The sequence below is a fragment of the Microtus pennsylvanicus genome, chromosome 4 (genome assembly GCF_037038515.1).
Source record: "Microtus pennsylvanicus isolate mMicPen1 chromosome 4, mMicPen1.hap1, whole genome shotgun sequence".
In the NCBI taxonomy this organism is placed as follows: Eukaryota; Metazoa; Chordata; class Mammalia; order Rodentia; family Cricetidae; genus Microtus; species Microtus pennsylvanicus.
The window spans coordinates 58,695,878-58,713,539 of record NC_134582.1 but is presented as its reverse complement, the minus strand read 5'-3'; the positions used below and the strand labels follow the sequence as shown (position 1 = coordinate 58,713,539).

At 38.0% G+C, this 17,662-nt stretch overlaps 1 protein-coding gene across 7 annotated transcripts in view; it reads right to left on the bottom strand.

Annotated features, from left to right (window-relative positions):
- Nol4 (nucleolar protein 4) overlaps positions 1 to 17,662 on the bottom strand; it is a 345,140-nt gene that overhangs the window by 26,066 nt on the left and 301,412 nt on the right. For all 7 annotated transcript variants that reach the window (XM_075969224.1, XM_075969225.1, XM_075969227.1 and 4 more), the window contains one exon: positions 1,942 to 2,122. In XM_075969224.1, coding sequence (XP_075825339.1) covers positions 1,942 to 2,122 — 181 coding nt within the window. The remainder of the gene's footprint in view (positions 1 to 1,941; positions 2,123 to 17,662) is intronic.

The window sequence follows — 17,662 nt, the reverse complement described above, 5'->3', positions numbered from 1 at the left end:
GCTATTTCTTCCAACAACAGTTAAAAAAAAACACACATAGGAAAATTCACTGGTTACATCATCTGTCCAGACTTGACTTTAGTTTTGTTTTACTTTTCTTTGTTTTTATTTGAAAGACAATGTGTTCTCTTTTGAGAATCAGATGAAATGTAAGAAAAACTTTACTGAGTTACAATTCTAAGGTAAAGTTCAACTACCTGACTGGTCTTGTCTCAAAACAGCAACAACAGCTACAGCAGCAACATCCTTCTGAAATCTTGTGAGGTTTCCTTCTTGGTCTTTGTACACAATACAGTTCTCCCATGAGGATCTCTCTGTATTTTTAATAACAGCCTCTTAATTCAGACAAATATCATAATATAGGACAGAACTTGTGAAGTCCAGTAGCACAGTGGGCTGCTTCTCTGTCATCCATGTCTTGAGGTTCTTAATTAACTAATAGCAAGAGGCTTCATATTTTCCTGTTGTATTGTCCCATAACACAATTTAGCCATTTATGGAGCATAGATAAATGATTCTTGTTGTATAGGAATAAAACCATCTCAGTTTATTTTAGTTTCACATGTCATTACATACTGAAGTTTTGTTTGGTTCATTTCTTTTTATTTCATTACTACTACCAAGGGATTCCAAGTTAGCATTTTCTTTTGCAGATATTATAGAAATAACTAGAATTTGGTGACATTAACTTTCAAACAAGGAACATCAACAGAGACCAAGAACAATGTTGTGAATAATAAAAGCAGAGATATCAAGCCATCGACAAGGTCACACCTCAAAGCAAAGCATTTGCACCCACAGAAAAAGATAACTCTCAGCCTTGATCAAAGGATCCTGTCCTTGCAGTGAACAATGGGGAACAAAGAGAACCATGACTGCAAGGATGCAAAGAAGAAGACACAACTAAGGACTCAGCTCAAAACATGACTTCCTACTCCCTGCTATGGCTTAGGGGGCATTGTGATGGGGGTGCACAGCCTGAAAACCGGAAGTAGGATTGGGCGAATGCTAACCATCATTGTACAAACTGTTTACCCCCTCCTGTTTTAGTGACTGCTAACCATCATTGTACAAACTGTTTTAATAGTTGCACAATATTAAACTAAGCACATTATGTTTTTAATTTTAAAGAATGTGTCAATGACTTATTCACCTTTTCTAGTACAAATAACTAATAACTTTCCAGTTTGGAACATCTCCACTTGACATCATGTAGCTGGGGCGGGCAAGACTCAACTAAACTTAGCCCAGGCTTTCTAGATCTGGCCTGCAAAAGGACTCCAGAAACTTTTCTGCACCAACCAGAAGCCCACTGCCAGAGGTTATTAGGGAATCAAGAGTTACTTATTTCTATATCAAACATTTTCATCTCTGATTCATTGAGAGATGCTGTGACACACAGATGCAAGGAATTCTGAAAGCATGAGCAAACATGAGCTGGCTCGAGGCATCGCTCACTGGTGAGAGATCGTCATTGTTGCTAATCTACAGCTGAGGAGGCATGGTGGCTTCTGCTTGTTGTTTTAGTCCATGGGTTTTTAGTAAAATCGTGCACATTCCATAAAGTTCCAAATGCTTTAAATTCTCTTAAATTACAAGGCTCTATGAACTACTGAATCATTCTTGACAAACTGTACCTTATAACACCAGAGGCAGAGGGAATCGCTACTTGTGAAAAACTGCTCTTATTCTACTTGAATTTTTTTGCAATATCAAACAGCAGTCATTCAACTGAACAATGCTGCTGCTGCTTACAGAAGCTGTAACAATATAGAGAGGTATCTAGGCAGAGAGACGAATGTTGTGTTTTCAAATAGCCTTGTTTTCACCCCCTGTCACTGACTAGTCCTTATAACAGTTTAACCATTTTCTTCTTTCAGGTTTAGAAAATAAACCAGCCCCAAAAGAACGCGCAGAATGCAATCTGCTGTGAAGACTCACCACTACTAGAAGTGTCATTCAGGTTTAGCAGTCCTCCTCCTAGCCCTCGGTAACTATGGTAACTGTAGGTCCCATTGCCATTGATGTACAATACCTCCTGTGAGCCTGGAACACTAGATGTTGAGTAGGTGGCCTGGGCTGCCTCAGGCTTGCACTGTTTGTCAGCGGGAGTAGCTTCATCCTGTAATGAAACAGCATTCCATCACTGTGACGTTTCTGTGGTACTTCACCCTGCAAACACTCAATGCCAGACACACAGTTGCACTAAGTAAGAAAAGTCCATACAGTGAACATTAAGTTCATGTGCATATTTTTCACCTTTGATAAATATTAATAGTAATAATGATAATGATAAAGAGCCAGGCAACAATGTGGACAGGCTATCGACAGAAAACCTGACAGTTTCCAAATGAATTAAAAATGATGGAGAATGCTTCAAGCAACAAGCACTAAGAGGGTAGAAGTCTCCTAAAGAACCACTGGCAAGTGATTGGCCAGAGAAAACAAGGGACACACACACAGTGGAATCCTATTCACCCTTGAGAAAAGGAATGCCTCACAATACTATAAACTGATGAGGCCCAGGGCCACTTCTTAAGTGAACGAGTGGGCTGTAATAGAGCAGATGCTGCATGGGAGATGACTGAGAAGTCAAAGGCACAGATGGGTGAGGGACAATGGTGGTACCCAAGTCTGCCTGGAGTCAGGCTGGGGGAACAGGGTTTCATTGTATGGAGAAGTAGGAGCATGGACCTGGGATCTATGCTTAACATTTCTCTCCTGATACTGGGGAAGTGACTGGGAGAGAGGGTGGCTTTTAATTACTAGTAAACAACTTGAAGCCACATGCAGGACTGAAAATTCACAGAAAGATTACAGTGGAAGATTATACATATTCAACAAAATCCGATCTTTTGTTTTGCTTGTTCACTTCCTCTCCTCTTCCCGCCTTACATTTTTTCCTTATTTCCTTCTCTGATTCTTCCCTTTTCTCTTATTCCATTTTTATTTTATGGTTGAAAAACATCAATTTTTATTGAGTACTACCTCTGCACTAAGTCTGTTGAGTGAGTACGACCTAGGCCTGTTGAGTGAGTACCACCTATACACTAGGCCTGTTGCTACCATTACAGGAGCCTGACAAAGATCTAAGTAAACACCGGGGTTCTTTAGTTTTTCGTTCTTATGTCTGCATACACATTCACCAATGTCCGTGAAACTACCTTTATCCCATTGAAAATGTTGTAAGGGAATAAGAAACTAACTTTGTAATAAATGGTATATTTTAAATAACCAAATATATTGAATTTCTCTTTATGAGTTTATAAAGTCTAAAATATATTCAATATGAATAGTTTAATTTCAATTGCCTTATCATCATCATCATTATTTGATTTTTTTTTTGAGACAGGGTTTTTTCTGTATACCCTTGGCTTTCCTGGAACTCACTCTGTAGATTAGACTGGCCTCAAATTCACAGAGATTCTCCTGCCTCTCCTTCCCGAGTATAGGGATTCAAGGCATGCACCACCACCTCCTGGCTCCACATGTATTATCTATATTTCTTTTGATGTTTCTTCTCTTCACTCTTCCATATCAGGAATGATCTTCAGTGATCAAGACAAGGTTTTCACCACCAAGCCGTATCCCTAGACTTCTTTCACTTTCAACAAGGAATATTTCTATCAATTGATTTCTATTAAATATTAGGAGTGGATTTTTCATAATCAGGAGTGTTTTGCATGGCTTTAAATTGGAGTAAAGTAGACCTTGAGTAGATCATATAACTGTCAGATCTTTTCCAGGTGCTACAAAAGGGAAATGAGGAATAACATTGTTCTCTATATGAGCTTATATTATATTGGTTGCTCATCTTTCCTAGGATGAAAACTTGGCATGATTCTGTTCCTGTGCAGAGCAATGGACTCAGCTCAAATGAATCCGTTCCACTCAGCCATAGGTAAGGGCTACATGATCTACAACTTTTATCTTTATTTCCAATAAGATTAAAGAAAGAATTGAAACTTTATGACTTCCCAATCTAAATGGTACTGTAATACTATTGACTGACTTTCAAAGTAAAAAATAAGAGAGAAGAAATGGAAAAAATATTATACAATATGAATTTTGAATTTTGCTGTAATCTATTTACTAAGTATGACTATTTTTAAAAATAACAAAATGATTCTCTGAAATTTTTCTAATGAAAACATGGATGATCTAAATTGGTAAACAATTAGAATGTTGGGCTGCAACTTCAAAGCTTGCCATTTGAACTACAGAACCCATAGGAGGATGTATTACCTTAGAATAGTATTTTTTGGAAGAAACTGTCAAGTTAAGAAAAGAGGAAGGCCGACAGCTCTACTCTCCTGACTCTCCAGCTGGCAGTTGTAGTTTAATAATTTTAATTTTTGCTAATGGAAAATCACCCAGAGAAGGTAGGTTTCAGACTCTGGCTGTCTGTAGAAAAGAATATGGGATCATGAGCCTCACCTCTGATAACTGAGACTTTTAAATATACTCAGGCAATTGTCTAATAACAGTGATGTTGTGAACAAGCTTCATCAATGAATCAATGTTAGGAGCATACAAGCAGTTGTCATTGGGCAAACTGGGTTTGGCAGAGGGATTGAAATCATTAAGATCTTGGTGTATCTCATATTTGATTCATCAGTCCTTCTGTCCTTCCTGTGAAACCATTTCCTGTGTAGGTGTGCCAGCATCTCTTTATGGGCATAGAGCTATCTATACGCAATCTCAAATAAAAAAAACTCCTTGAAATTCAAAACTGAGTGGCTGAGTGATGCTAGCATTTTTTTTTTATTTTGTGAGTGGGGACTTTGATCATTTTACATTTTTAAAAACCATTTAAGAATTTAAACATTCAATCAGTATTCTATGCAAATATTAAAAAATATCAAATACTATAAGGTCTGATACACTGGTCTCAAGAAGTTCAGACCATATATCCTCCACCTGTTCACAGTGATTCTTCCATACTAACATAAATGTGGCATATATGTCCCGAGCTTGAGCTTATCAAAGCTCACCAGAGGATCAATAGATGGATCTAAGATGTTTGCATGCTGAAGAAGTTGGTTGTTGAATTCCCAAGGATCATGGTCACCCTTCCCTGGCTACTCTTTTGTTATACGGTTCAGGATGTAAATGGCTTTATTTTGCCTTGTTTTCTCACTCCTTGTGACTCAGGCAATCCTATCATATGCCCAAAGCAACATATGCACTTGAGTGCAAGCCATCCTGTCCATGTGTGAGGTAAATAATCTTATGCTAGCTTTGGGATTTTGTTATAAAATGAAAATCAAGTAATACAGTCACATTAATTTTCATGTATACATCTATTTTCTCTAAAAGTATTATATTCTTAAACTGGTCTCTATGGAATCTGACTAGTTTTTAGGGAAGCCATCTGAGAGTCTCCGTGAGGTTATGAGTTGTAGGATAATAGCATAGGAGACACCACATCCTTTCTTGGTAACCTGATTAACAGCTTTATTTCACTTTGAACTCACCAAGTGACTGCATCAAAGCGTTATGGAAATGATTGCTCTAATATATTCCTTCTGCAAAGACTTATCTATTGAAGTCTCAAAGACGCCAGGATGTTCTCTGTTCTTGGGGTACCTGTGAAGGTGAGCCTCAGTTCTACCACTCATGTGGTGTAAATAATCTGGGCTTCTAGTTTTAGGAATGTGACTGCTCTCCTGAGACAGGAAGATTCACTCACCAGAGAGGCTCTTGTTTTGTAAAAGAAGAGACATTATTTTTGCACTGTTTCCTTATGCCTTCTTTGTAAGATAGAATTAATTTGTATTATTAAGTGTACTATTTTAAAATTTTGACTCTTTCTTTATTAACTGTTGTTCCAAACTGCTATGGCTGTACTGGGAAGGCATAAAATTAATTCCATTAATAAGCAAAGCCAACTTTCTAGGGATTATTTGCATTCAAACAAAGATTTGCATTGTTAGTGTTTTGGCAATCCACTAGACCTAGAGAAATAAAACATACAAATCTGCCAATAAAATATGTTCTGCAGTGTCTTTTGGACGAAAGTTTAATGGGAGTTAATTCATGTTTTTGTCTTGAGAAATAATCATTTTCAAAGAGAGAATATTTTAGTGACATTAAAGGTACAGATGCCCTGGAGTCATGTTTTATCTTTGTCATGATCTTCAAATAATTAATATTTTAATAGTGAGTGCTCAGCACTTCCATAACTACCAGTACACCCAGAGTGCCTATGAAGGCTGTTTTCAAAAGAGGGCCATATTAACATGCTACAAAGGTGCATGTGAAATACATTTAGTTAATCTACAAGAAAAATGATTAACCCTCTTTTTATTAGAAATATTTCAAAACGTGTAATACATAAAAATAAGGAACAACAATTGAATGACCACAAGCAATGATCAAGACAATTCATACACCCCTCTCCTCTCCTCTCCTCTCCTCTCCTCTCCTCTCCTCTCCTCTCCTCTCCTCTCCTCTCCTCTCCTCTCCTCTCCTCTCCTCTCCTCTCCTCTCCTCTCCTCTCCTCTCCCCTCCCCTCCCCTCCCCTCCCCTCCCCTCCCCTCCCCTCCCCTCTCCTCCCCTTCCCTCGCCTCTCCTCCCCTTCCCTCTCCTCTCCTGACCTCTCTTCTCTCTCTTTCACAAACACATATTTTGATTAAAAATATTCAATGGAAAAAGCAGTATTTTCATTTACCTTTACCGTTAGACTCTGGCACCATCTGTTTATATCTCCCTCCTACCTTCAAGTTGAATGTACATTTACATTTCATGTGCAAAATGGACTTATAAGTGGATGGGCGTTTACTTTTCCAAGAAGGGCAAGATTGGGGTGGGCTGGAGAAGGGACTTAACTATCAGCTGTCAGGCCATGACATGTCCTTTGAACTTCTCCGTTCCACCCAGAAACTGGCCAGAGTCATATTGAGGTATGCAGTTGTTTTAGGGTTCCTTGATGGACCACACGGACAGAGTCCTAATACCCTCAGACACATAAGGACATTTTTACTTAGTACCTTCCACAGACAAATTCTCTCTTTAACTGAAAGTTAATTGATTCCTTCTAAGGGTCCAACAACAGGTTTTTCTTCTTTCTTTCTTTCTTTCTTTCTTTCTTTCTTTCTTTCTTTCTTTCTTTCTTTCTTTCTCTCTCTCTCTCTCTTTCTTTCTCCTTCCTTCCTTCCTTCCTTCCTTCCTTCCTTCCTTCCTTCCTTCCTTTTTTCCTTTCTTTCTTAAATAAATAAATGTGGCCTTGAAAAGGTAACACTAGATTAACTTCCTCTTTCATGACTTCCAGAATTTTATATTTAATTTCATGTATTTACCAAGTGTTCTTTAATTTGATGACAACTTTGTCTATAAAGACAAGCAGAATACACCAGTTAGATTGGGGGTGGAGTCAGTATAAGTCACACCTTATCTGTGTTTCCTTGTCACTGTTTTTATATATATCACCATGGAATTTGCAAAACTCTTCTTCTAGAACAAGGAACCATATTTTTAGAACATCATGGGGTGTGTAAAGAGGAAGGCATTATTGATTCACCTTTTGTAAACAAAGAACCTTGAATTAAGCCACATATGATGTTTTTGCTACAGAGCCGTAAACTCGCAGGCATAATGCAGGCTCCACTTTTCCCCCATTTTCTAAAAGCTGATTGCAGATTTCTAGTGTCCCTATATGTTCTTTGCAGTTTGCATGATAGAACATTTTTACTTAAAATACATAATTTAAATTCCTCCCTTGCTTCATGTCCAAGCCACTGGAAATACTTCTCCCTTCTAAAAGCTTCTCTTTTCACAGTTGAAGGCATTCCAGAACTGTGTACATTGCAGAGTTTCCAGTGAGGTTAAGAGAGAACCAGAGCGCTACTGAAAATGTTCTTCAATCGACAAGAAGCCATCTGCACTGCTAATGACTAAACATGTAATGGAGGATGATGGGAGGCATTTGATGACATCAACTAAGTTCAACCTTACAAACTCTCACCTGGCTCAAATAGGCCAATACTCCGAAATTGATGGCTTGCAAGCACTTAGAGGGATTCCATGTTCTTTTCTCCACTTTAGGGCTTTAAATGGTTACGATGCCAAGACTGCAAAATTCTCCCCACGCAACACAGACAGACACTATTGAAAGCCACATTTGGATGAACTTCATATCGTGTGATAAGAATTGATTATATGTAATTCTTTTTCTTTTATGCTTTTGTTTTGTTTTGTTTTTTTGAGACAAGGTTGCTCTGTAGCTTTGGTGCCTGTCCTGGAACTAGCTCTATAGACCAGGCTGGCCTCGAACTCACAGAGATCCGCTTGCCTCTGCTTCCCGAGTGCTGGGATTAAAGGTGTGTGTCACCACCGCCAGGCTGATTATATTTATTTCTGATCTAAGAAACCAAACTTTTTGGAGGATAGCAACATCCAGAGATTCACCAAACCTTTTGAGTTTTTTTATCTGATATTTTTTCTATAGAGTTATTTAAACACACCTACATACATGATTTCATGAGCAATAACATATCTTGATATAAGTAGAAACTATTAACACTGCTTTAAGAAAATGGAGGTAGCGTGATGGTCAGAGGGCGTATGAGGATTGGGGAGAAAAGAAACAAGGAACTGCCAATCAAAGAGTGCAACATTTCAAGTAGGAGGAGTCAGTTTTGAGATATGGCTCATATCAGGGTTTTGAGAGTCAGTGTATTTTATATTTAAAGTAATTAATTTCAAGCATCTCATCATAATAAATGGTACCATTTATAGTGCTGGGATTAAAGGTGTGTACCAACACCTCCCAGCTCAAAGAAATTTTAATTCTACTTCCTTAATACCTAAGGATGACAAGCACTTTTAAAGTTGTTTATCAGCCATTGTATTTCTATTTTTCTGAAAATTATTGGCTAATATGTTGAAAGTTATTTTTATATTTTAATCTTTTTTCAGTTCCTTACATATTTTAGATATTAACCTCCATAAACATAGAAAAGAAAGTACTACAGTCAGAACGCTGGGGAGGGGTCAAGGACATGGGGGGAAGGGAGGAGGATGTGTCCCCAAAGTAAACATGCATGAAAATACCACATGGAAATCTATTACTTTGTATACTTATTAAAATTATATACTGTGTAGATCATGTAGTTAAGAATTTATTCTGCTTCTTATATATATGATAGGTCTGTATAAAATACACAAAACGTAAGAGCTAAAAGTCCAAAATAATAACAATGTTTTTTGAATTGTGTGTTTGTATGTGTGTATGTGTGAAACAAAAATTTAAGACTCATTGGCTTCAAAAATACAAAATAAATATTTTAGCACAAACCTCAACCAAATTATAGTTGATGGCTGTCTCTCAGGAAGAAACTGGCAGAGTGCACAGTTGCCAAAAGTAAGTCTCCTGCGTGCACATGAATTTGAATTGCTAGCAGTTTCCAACACATATGTTACAATTTGCTCCTTAGTGATTGATCAAGTTTCTGCACTTAAATAAATAAATCTTGCTATGTAGGTCAGGTCTTGCTATATTGGCCAAAGTAAAGATTTTAAAGATAATTCCTTTGAGATTGAGAAAAATAGACTGCAAGTCATTTTAGCTGGTAGTTTTTTTGTGTCAAATGCAGAATTTCTCATCACAGAAATCTTTCGGTAACAGTGGGTATTTTTAACATTAATGCTCACTACATTTTAGGGAGAAGAGGTGATTTATCCCAGTAATACTGTATGTTTTTTTTCTTTATTAGAATGTACATTGTGAAAGCCTCAAAATATCGATAAAGCCATCATTTTATCTGAAGCTGGACTCTACTGATTGAAAACTACCTTTTGAACCAGGGAGATGGCTTATGAGGTAATGGTGGCTCCCAGACATGACTTATTTATGGCAGCACTCACTTAGTGTGACTCTGAGAATTCTTACTACTGACAAGAAAAACTCATTCAGTGGACAGATATGTGAAAAATGCAAAACCCAGAGATGACAGACAATGTTAATCTTTTCATTTCTTTTTCCTGAACAGGTAGGAAATCCTGACTAACGATGTTATTTGAGCTCTGATGCTGTGAAGTAATCTTTGGTAGTTTCAAAATTAGAGACAGGTGTGCCAGCATGGCTGAGTAAGCAGAACGGAACACAATCCCTCCTAATGTCACTCTACAGAATGGATCTTTTCACAGCTACCTTTGATGAACACGAGGTTCACACAATAAACATACTCCAGTGGGGATTGTGGATCTTGATAGGACTGTGTAACTGAGAGCTTAATTTCCACACATTGGAAAAAAGCTTATAGATTATTGTAATTCAAACTGGGTGTAAGAATCACCCACCCATTTTTGGTACTTCAAATACATTAATTACGAAGCAGTCAAACTAAGGTAATTAGAAAACCATCAATACAGTAAAGACTGAATTACTGAGGGATAATGATTTTTATACTAATGTGAAATTAAATTTTAAAAGGAACATGTATGAGGACTCACACAATGGTCAAAAAATAAATAATCTGGTGATGAATTTAAAGCACACTGTTTAAGCCTGAGTGTGTGTTAGGTGGACATTCAGACCTGAGCTCTTGGCTAATGTTCCTACTTTAATAAGTATTGTTTCCTCTGTTTATGTGAAACATCTGACTTAGCACATTGGTTATGAATGTAGGATGTTATGGTTTTAATGTTATAGTTAGAAGATAAACGTTACTGGTACTACATTGCTTTATATGTAAGATGCACAGTTAATATTTTTATTTCCATTTGCAACAAACCCATTTGTCAACAATGGTCATTTTTAGGAATTCTTTGTGTTATATATATATATATATATATATATATATATATATATATATATATAACATGAAATAAATAAATCTTGAATTTTGTAAGCAGCAGTTCTCTCCATGCCCCCTTGAGATTTGGATCAGATACTCTACGTCTTCTGGAATAATGAGCAACTCTCTTCCTTCCATTTTGTTTTTCTAGAAGTCTCCATTCTCTATAATGCCCTTGCCAAGTTGTATCTCTGCTTTTGTCAGAGTCCACTGATTTTCAGCAAGGATCTCTAAGCCTAAGTCCGTGAGGGAGACCTTTGCTCAGGCCTACATTTTGAACTATTTGCAGGATATGGCTACATTCAGACCCCATGAATACCTGACCAGACAGTATGTCTAGGTTCCCCTTGTCTTTTCACTTTCCCACTCCCAGGCATAACTTATTCTGCTCTCTGAACTCTATTGCTTGACCAATGATACCTTCAGCTCTATCTGGTGTTCTGTTTTAGAGACCCATGTCCTATCCAATAGCATCTTTTAAGTATCTCCTATCTAGAATCCAGAGTATTTTTTTGATGATCTAACTTAATTTGCAACTGAAAACTTTAAGTAATGTTCTGTGAATGCCTTCCAGTTACTAGACTAAGCACTTAACTACATGCTGTGTGCCTATCAATCAGCAAGTAAAACAGACCGCTCCCTACCCTCATGAGACGTGTGGAGGGGAAGAAATGAAATATGTAGGGTACAGAAATTATTTCCAACAAAGAGAACATCTAATAATAAAATAAAATTGGATAAAGGGTCAAAGCAATTGGAAATGCGTGTCCAAGAGGGAATTTATTTCTAAGAATTGTACATGAATCAAAAAAACTAAAAAACAATGATAAAAAAGATTAGTTTGAAGTCATAAAAGATCATTTGCATGTACATCAGTGTGTCTTCACATGTGCATCAGTGTGTCTTCACATGTGCATCAGTGTGTCTTCACATGTACATTAGTGTGTCTTCACATGTACATCAGTGTGTCTTCACATGTACATCAGTGTGTTTTCACATGTACATCAGTGTGTCTTCACATGTACATCAGTGTGTCTTCACGTGTGCATCAGTCTTCACATGTACATCATCAGTGTGTCTTCACAGGTACATCAGTGTGTCTTCACATGTGCATCAGTGTGTCTTCACATGTACATCAGTGTGTCTTCACGTGTGCATCAGTCTTCACATGTACATCATCAGTGTGTCTTCACATGTACATCAGTGTGTGTTCACATGTACATCAGTGTGTCTTCACATGTACATCAGTGTGTCCTCACATGTACATCAGTGTGTCTTCACATGTACATCAGTGTGTCTTCACATGTACATCAGTGTGTCTTCACAGGTACACCAGTGTGTCTTCACATGTACATCAGTGTGTCTTCACAAGTACATCAGTGTGTCTTCACATGTACATCAGTGTGTCCTCACATGTACATCAGTGTGTCTTCACATGTACATCAGTGTGTCTTCACATGTACATCAGTGTGTCTTCACATGTACATCAGTGTGTCTTCACATGTGCATGAGTGTCTCTTCACATGTACATCAGTGTGTCTTCACATGTGCATCAGTGTGTCTTCACATGTACATCAGTGTGTCTTCACATGTGCATCAGTGTGTCTTCACATGTACATCAGTGTGTCTTCACAGGTACATCAGTCTTCACATGTACATCAGTGTGTCTTCACATGTACCTCAGTGTGTCTTCACATGTGCATCAGTGTGTCTTCACATGTACATCAGTGTGTCTTCACATGTGCATCAGTGTGTCTTCACATGTGCATCAGTGTGTCTTCACATGTACATCAGTGTGTCTTCACATGTACATCAGTGTGTCTTCACATGTACATCAGTGTCTTCACATGTGCATCAGTGTGTCTTCACATGTACATCAGTGTGTCTTCACATGTACATCAGTGTGTCTTCACATGTACATCAGTGTCTTCACATGTGCATCAGTGTGTCTTCACATGTACATCAGTGTGTCTTCACATGTACATCAGTGTGTCTTCACATGTACATCAGTGTGTCTTCACAGGTACATCAGTCTTCACATGTACATCAGTGTGTCTTCACATGTACATCAGTGTGTCTTCACAGGTACATCAGTGTGTCTTCACATGTACATCAGTGTGTCTTCACATGTACATCAGTGTGTCTTCACAGGTACATCAGTCTTCACAGGTACATCAGTGTGTCTTCACAGGTATATCAGTGTGTCTTCACATGTACATCAGTGTGTCTTCACAGGTACATCAGTCTTCACAGGTACATCAGTGTGTCTTCACATGTACATCAGTGTGTCTTCACATGTACATCAGTGTGTCTTCACAGGTACATCAGTCTTCACATGTACATTAGTGTGTCTTCACATGTACATCAGTGTGTCTTCACATGTACATCAGTGTGTCTTCACATGTACATCAGTGTGTCTTCACATGTACATCAGTGTGTTTTCACAGGTACATCAGTGTGTCTTCACATGTACATCAGTGTGTCTTCACATGTGCATCAGTGTGTCTTCACATGTACAGCAGTGTGTCTTCACATGTGCATCAGTGTGTCTTCACATGTACATCAGTGTGTCTTCACATGTACATCAGTGTGTCTTCACATGTGTCTATATTCACATACGTGTACACACGTGTCCTCATTGGCCCAAACTACACAGAAATATATTCTACAGTAGATAGAAGACCTCCATATACAAAGACCTTTGAATATATTTTTGGTATAATTGGTTCATATAAGGATAGAATTTCAATTTAGGTTTTTTTTGTAACAATGTTTTCTGATACAATTATTTTTACCTTGCTCTGAAGTAATTTGTCCCATCCAGACAAACTCCCTGCTTTTGATTTCTGGGCACATGATCACTATGAACCTGTTCAGCTCCATATACTTGCTGACATTGGTGTCATGTCACCACAAAGAGTGGAGAGGTCAGAGGTGCTCGTGCCCGAAATAGCATTCACTGCTTTCCTCTCTTGACATACCACACCAGGCTGGCAGATGCTGTGCTTCTGCAGTGACTAGTTTGGATTCTGTCTGACAGACCCTCCCAAAGCCTCTTTTCTGTCACACTGATGCTTACTTTTTAGCTCTGCCAGCTTCACTGCCTCTATCTGACCCTTTAACTCACCCACACCTATGCACTTAGCCTCTAGCAAAGCATGCCTCAGTGATTCGTTTGGGAGATGTATTTCTGTCTTTTAAGGTTTTAGAATACCAGTGGTTTTGTTTTTGTTTTTCTTTTTCTAAGTGTCAAGGCAGCCAGCAAGCAATATGGTCATGTTTATTCTAAGCTTGTGGTCCTTAGATATCATTTTTGTGTGTGTAGGAGTGTTGTTTGTGCTGTAAAGTATTACGAAAGCCTCCTAAATTCTAGTGCAAGTATAACCTCTGCAGCTTACAAATCACAAACCCAGAGAATTTAGATAACAAAGAGGACCCTAAGAGAGACATACATCATAAATGGATCTAATCTACACGGGAAGTAGAAAAAGACAAGATCTCCTGAGTAAATTGGGAGCATGGGACCATGGGAGAGGGTAGAAGGGAAGGGGAGAGAAAGGAAGGGGAGCACAGAAAAAAAATATAGCTCAACAAAAACAATAAAAAACTCAAAGATTGCATTGTATATCACAATGATAATGTAAGTTACTGACGTTTACAAACTGACATTCACTTCTAAATAAATGCATTTGTTTTACATCCTGACTACAGTTTTCTCATCCTTCCTCCCCTTCCAGGCTCTCCTCCCCACACCTCTCCTCTGCCCCTTACCCCATTCACTCCTTTTCCTTTTCTATTCATAAAGGGGCAGTCCTCCATGGATATCAACACAACATGGCATATTGGGTTACAGTAAGACTAAGAACCTCCCTTTGTAGTAACAATAAGCAAGGTGACTCAGTATGAGGAAGAGTGTCCCAAAAGCCAATGAAAAGGTCAGAGACAGCTCTTGCTCCCTCCTATTGTTATGAGTCTCTCATAGGGGCTCACAGAGACTAAACCAACAATCAAAGAGCCTGCACTGACCTCAGCCCTCTGCAAAAATGTGATGAACTGACACAAACGCTGGCTATCAGGGATAAACAACAGCCACTTATGGCAAAGCCACCTCACATTCTCTGTAGGAGAACCTTGCAAAGATGGAGCACAGTGACTTTCTAGACACAGACCAAAGTACTGGGCATAGCACCACACCACTATTTGGAAGACTCCCATCTAATGGGATGGAAAAGCCAAAGACTAACGACTTGATCGATGCCATGGAAAGGTGAATCTTTGGAATGCAAATGGCAGGTCTGATCTATAAATGCCTTGGTATGTGGATTAACAAGACAGTGAGATCAATTAGGAGAGCACTGAATAGTTGGTGGTATTTAAACGCAACATTGAAACAAAGAAGAGAAGACAAAGTGACAAATTTGAGAGGAAGAATGACCATTTTATCAAGGTATAATATTTTTAAGATAAAATTAAAGGTTCCACTCATTCAGTCATTTTCATAGTGTTGCAATTAAACCTAGAGTTTTACACACACTATGGTGGTTTAGGCAACCACTCTAGACTGAGCTACATTACCAGCTCCCCATCTTTAGAGTTTTATTAAATTTGGAGAAAGGGTCTAAGTATGTTTCCCAAGCTGTTCTTTAACTAACCCTGCAACTAAGTTTGCAGCCTTGGCAGGGCCTGAATTTGTTATCCTCCTGCATCACCTTTCTGAGTAGCTGTATCACTGACACACTGCAGTGTTTCAGAATATGTGTTTAACTATGCAAAGATGTGTTACATTTGTTTAATTATGTTAATAATGTTGCTGTTTTTATCTTTCCTGCCTAGGGCACCAAATTGGCCTAATTAAAAAAAACTGAATAGCCAATATCAAGGGAGGAGGTACAGGTGAGACTTCCAGGAAGGGAGAGTAAGTTGGACAAGGAATTTATCCTCTGGGAAGAAAGAAAAGGACACAATAGGAAGATGCCAGGGGCCAGTCAGACAGATACAGAGGAAGCAGGAAAGTGAAATATACAAAATATAAGAAAGGTATGAAGCCCAGAGGTAAAAGATAGATGAATAAAAAAAGTTAAATTAAGTTAAAAAAAGGAGACAAGTCTAAGCTAAGTTTGAGCACTTATAGTTAAAATAAGTCTCTTTGTCTTTATCTGGGAGCTGTTCATGGTCCAAAGAAAATGCCAGCTACAGATGGTGCCCAACATGAAGTCCAAATTTTCACATAAGGCCTGAGAAAGCTGAGACAAACAAGCAAACAAAAACAATTGCAGCTCCTTTAAGAGGCACTCCTGTGCAGCAAAGCACTGGAGCAGCTGGCACACTAACTAGAAACAGCAACCTAAGTAGAATACCTGCCACAGTGTGGGCACCAAACTCTTAGACATGGTGCAGATGAATGCAGCCCTTGATTAAACACAGCTCACAGTTGAATATGTCTCTCAGATAGGCCTGCTGCGCTTAAGGCTCAGTTGTCACAGAGCTGAGGAGGGGATGGAGCCAACAGCCAGAATACCACTGCTGATGGCCTAGCGGCTACTTAACAGTTTAAAGGTTAGCTCATGTGGTTAGAGAACCCTACAAGTACACAGTAATATCAGTCCAGACCAACAAACCAAACCAAAGCAAAACAAAATAACTTTAAATATGTAACAATGTGTATAGGTGCTTAAGAAAGAAAGAAAATGGGTATAGACAGTCACAGTAAAAATATAAAAATAAGTAAAGTCTTTAAAAAAAGACTAAAGTAATATAAACATAATAAGCCACATAAAGATGGAAAATACACAGGGAATCTGGATCATGTGTGGTGTTTTATTGATTTTAAATTTTTTGAATGCTGATGTGTAAGTGTTACTAAGACACATAGGATTGTAAGATGAATTGGTGAATTAAACCAGCCTAGATTCTTAGGAATATATTAACTTTAATATGGATTCAGAAAATATATTGTGTTTGCGAAGACATTATGCTTTTGTTTTCACAGGAAATAAAAGGCTATGAATTCCTTCAAAATTTACAAAGATTAGATTTGATTGAGGGAGAACCCCTGAAAATCTTGGCTACAGACATATAGAAATAAACCTAGAAAATGACAAAATGGTTTATGTATATTCTGATTCATCGACAAAAAACAGTTCTGAGGATGGATGAGACAAAATAAATCTTGTTGGTTACAGAGTTTTCATAACTAATTATTATATGCCCTACTTATGTCACGGATAGAGGTTTGGTTATACAGTACAAACAAACTTATAAAGTTGGCAGAAGACTTTTATCTGCACAAATATTAAAAAAAGATCACCTTTGGCTGACTTGTGTACAATGCATAGTCCATATTTGTGTTAATAAAGATATGTATCATATTTTTGAAAGTTTGTGTGTTTATAGAGCAAGGAGACCAGGCACCAATAAAAATGGGTAGTTTAGGTGATGCAACCTTTCAGAGTGCCTCTGTTGCAGTTTCCTCAGAGTTCTGCATTCAGAACAACTCCAAGTCTGCTACCTGAGATGGTCCAGCCTCACAGACTATTCTAATCAGGACTTCAGATAAGTTTTACATTACAGAGATGGCAAAACAAAAGCTATATCTAGTTTTCTTAGGACTTGACCATTATCTCAATTTTCTCAGGATCTCCTGTCACCCCCAGACAAGAAGAGCAGTTTAGAGAATGCAATACCTACATTCCTAAGAGGTGGGGCAGGTAAGTTTTGGTCATTAAGTGGATTGTTGATATTCATCATCATTTAGTGGGGAAATAATAATATATGATAAAAAGTCAACTATTCATCTCAAATATTTTACATTGGTATAGATTTTTGTATATTGATAGAAATTTAAAGTTATTTTTGTTGTAGCA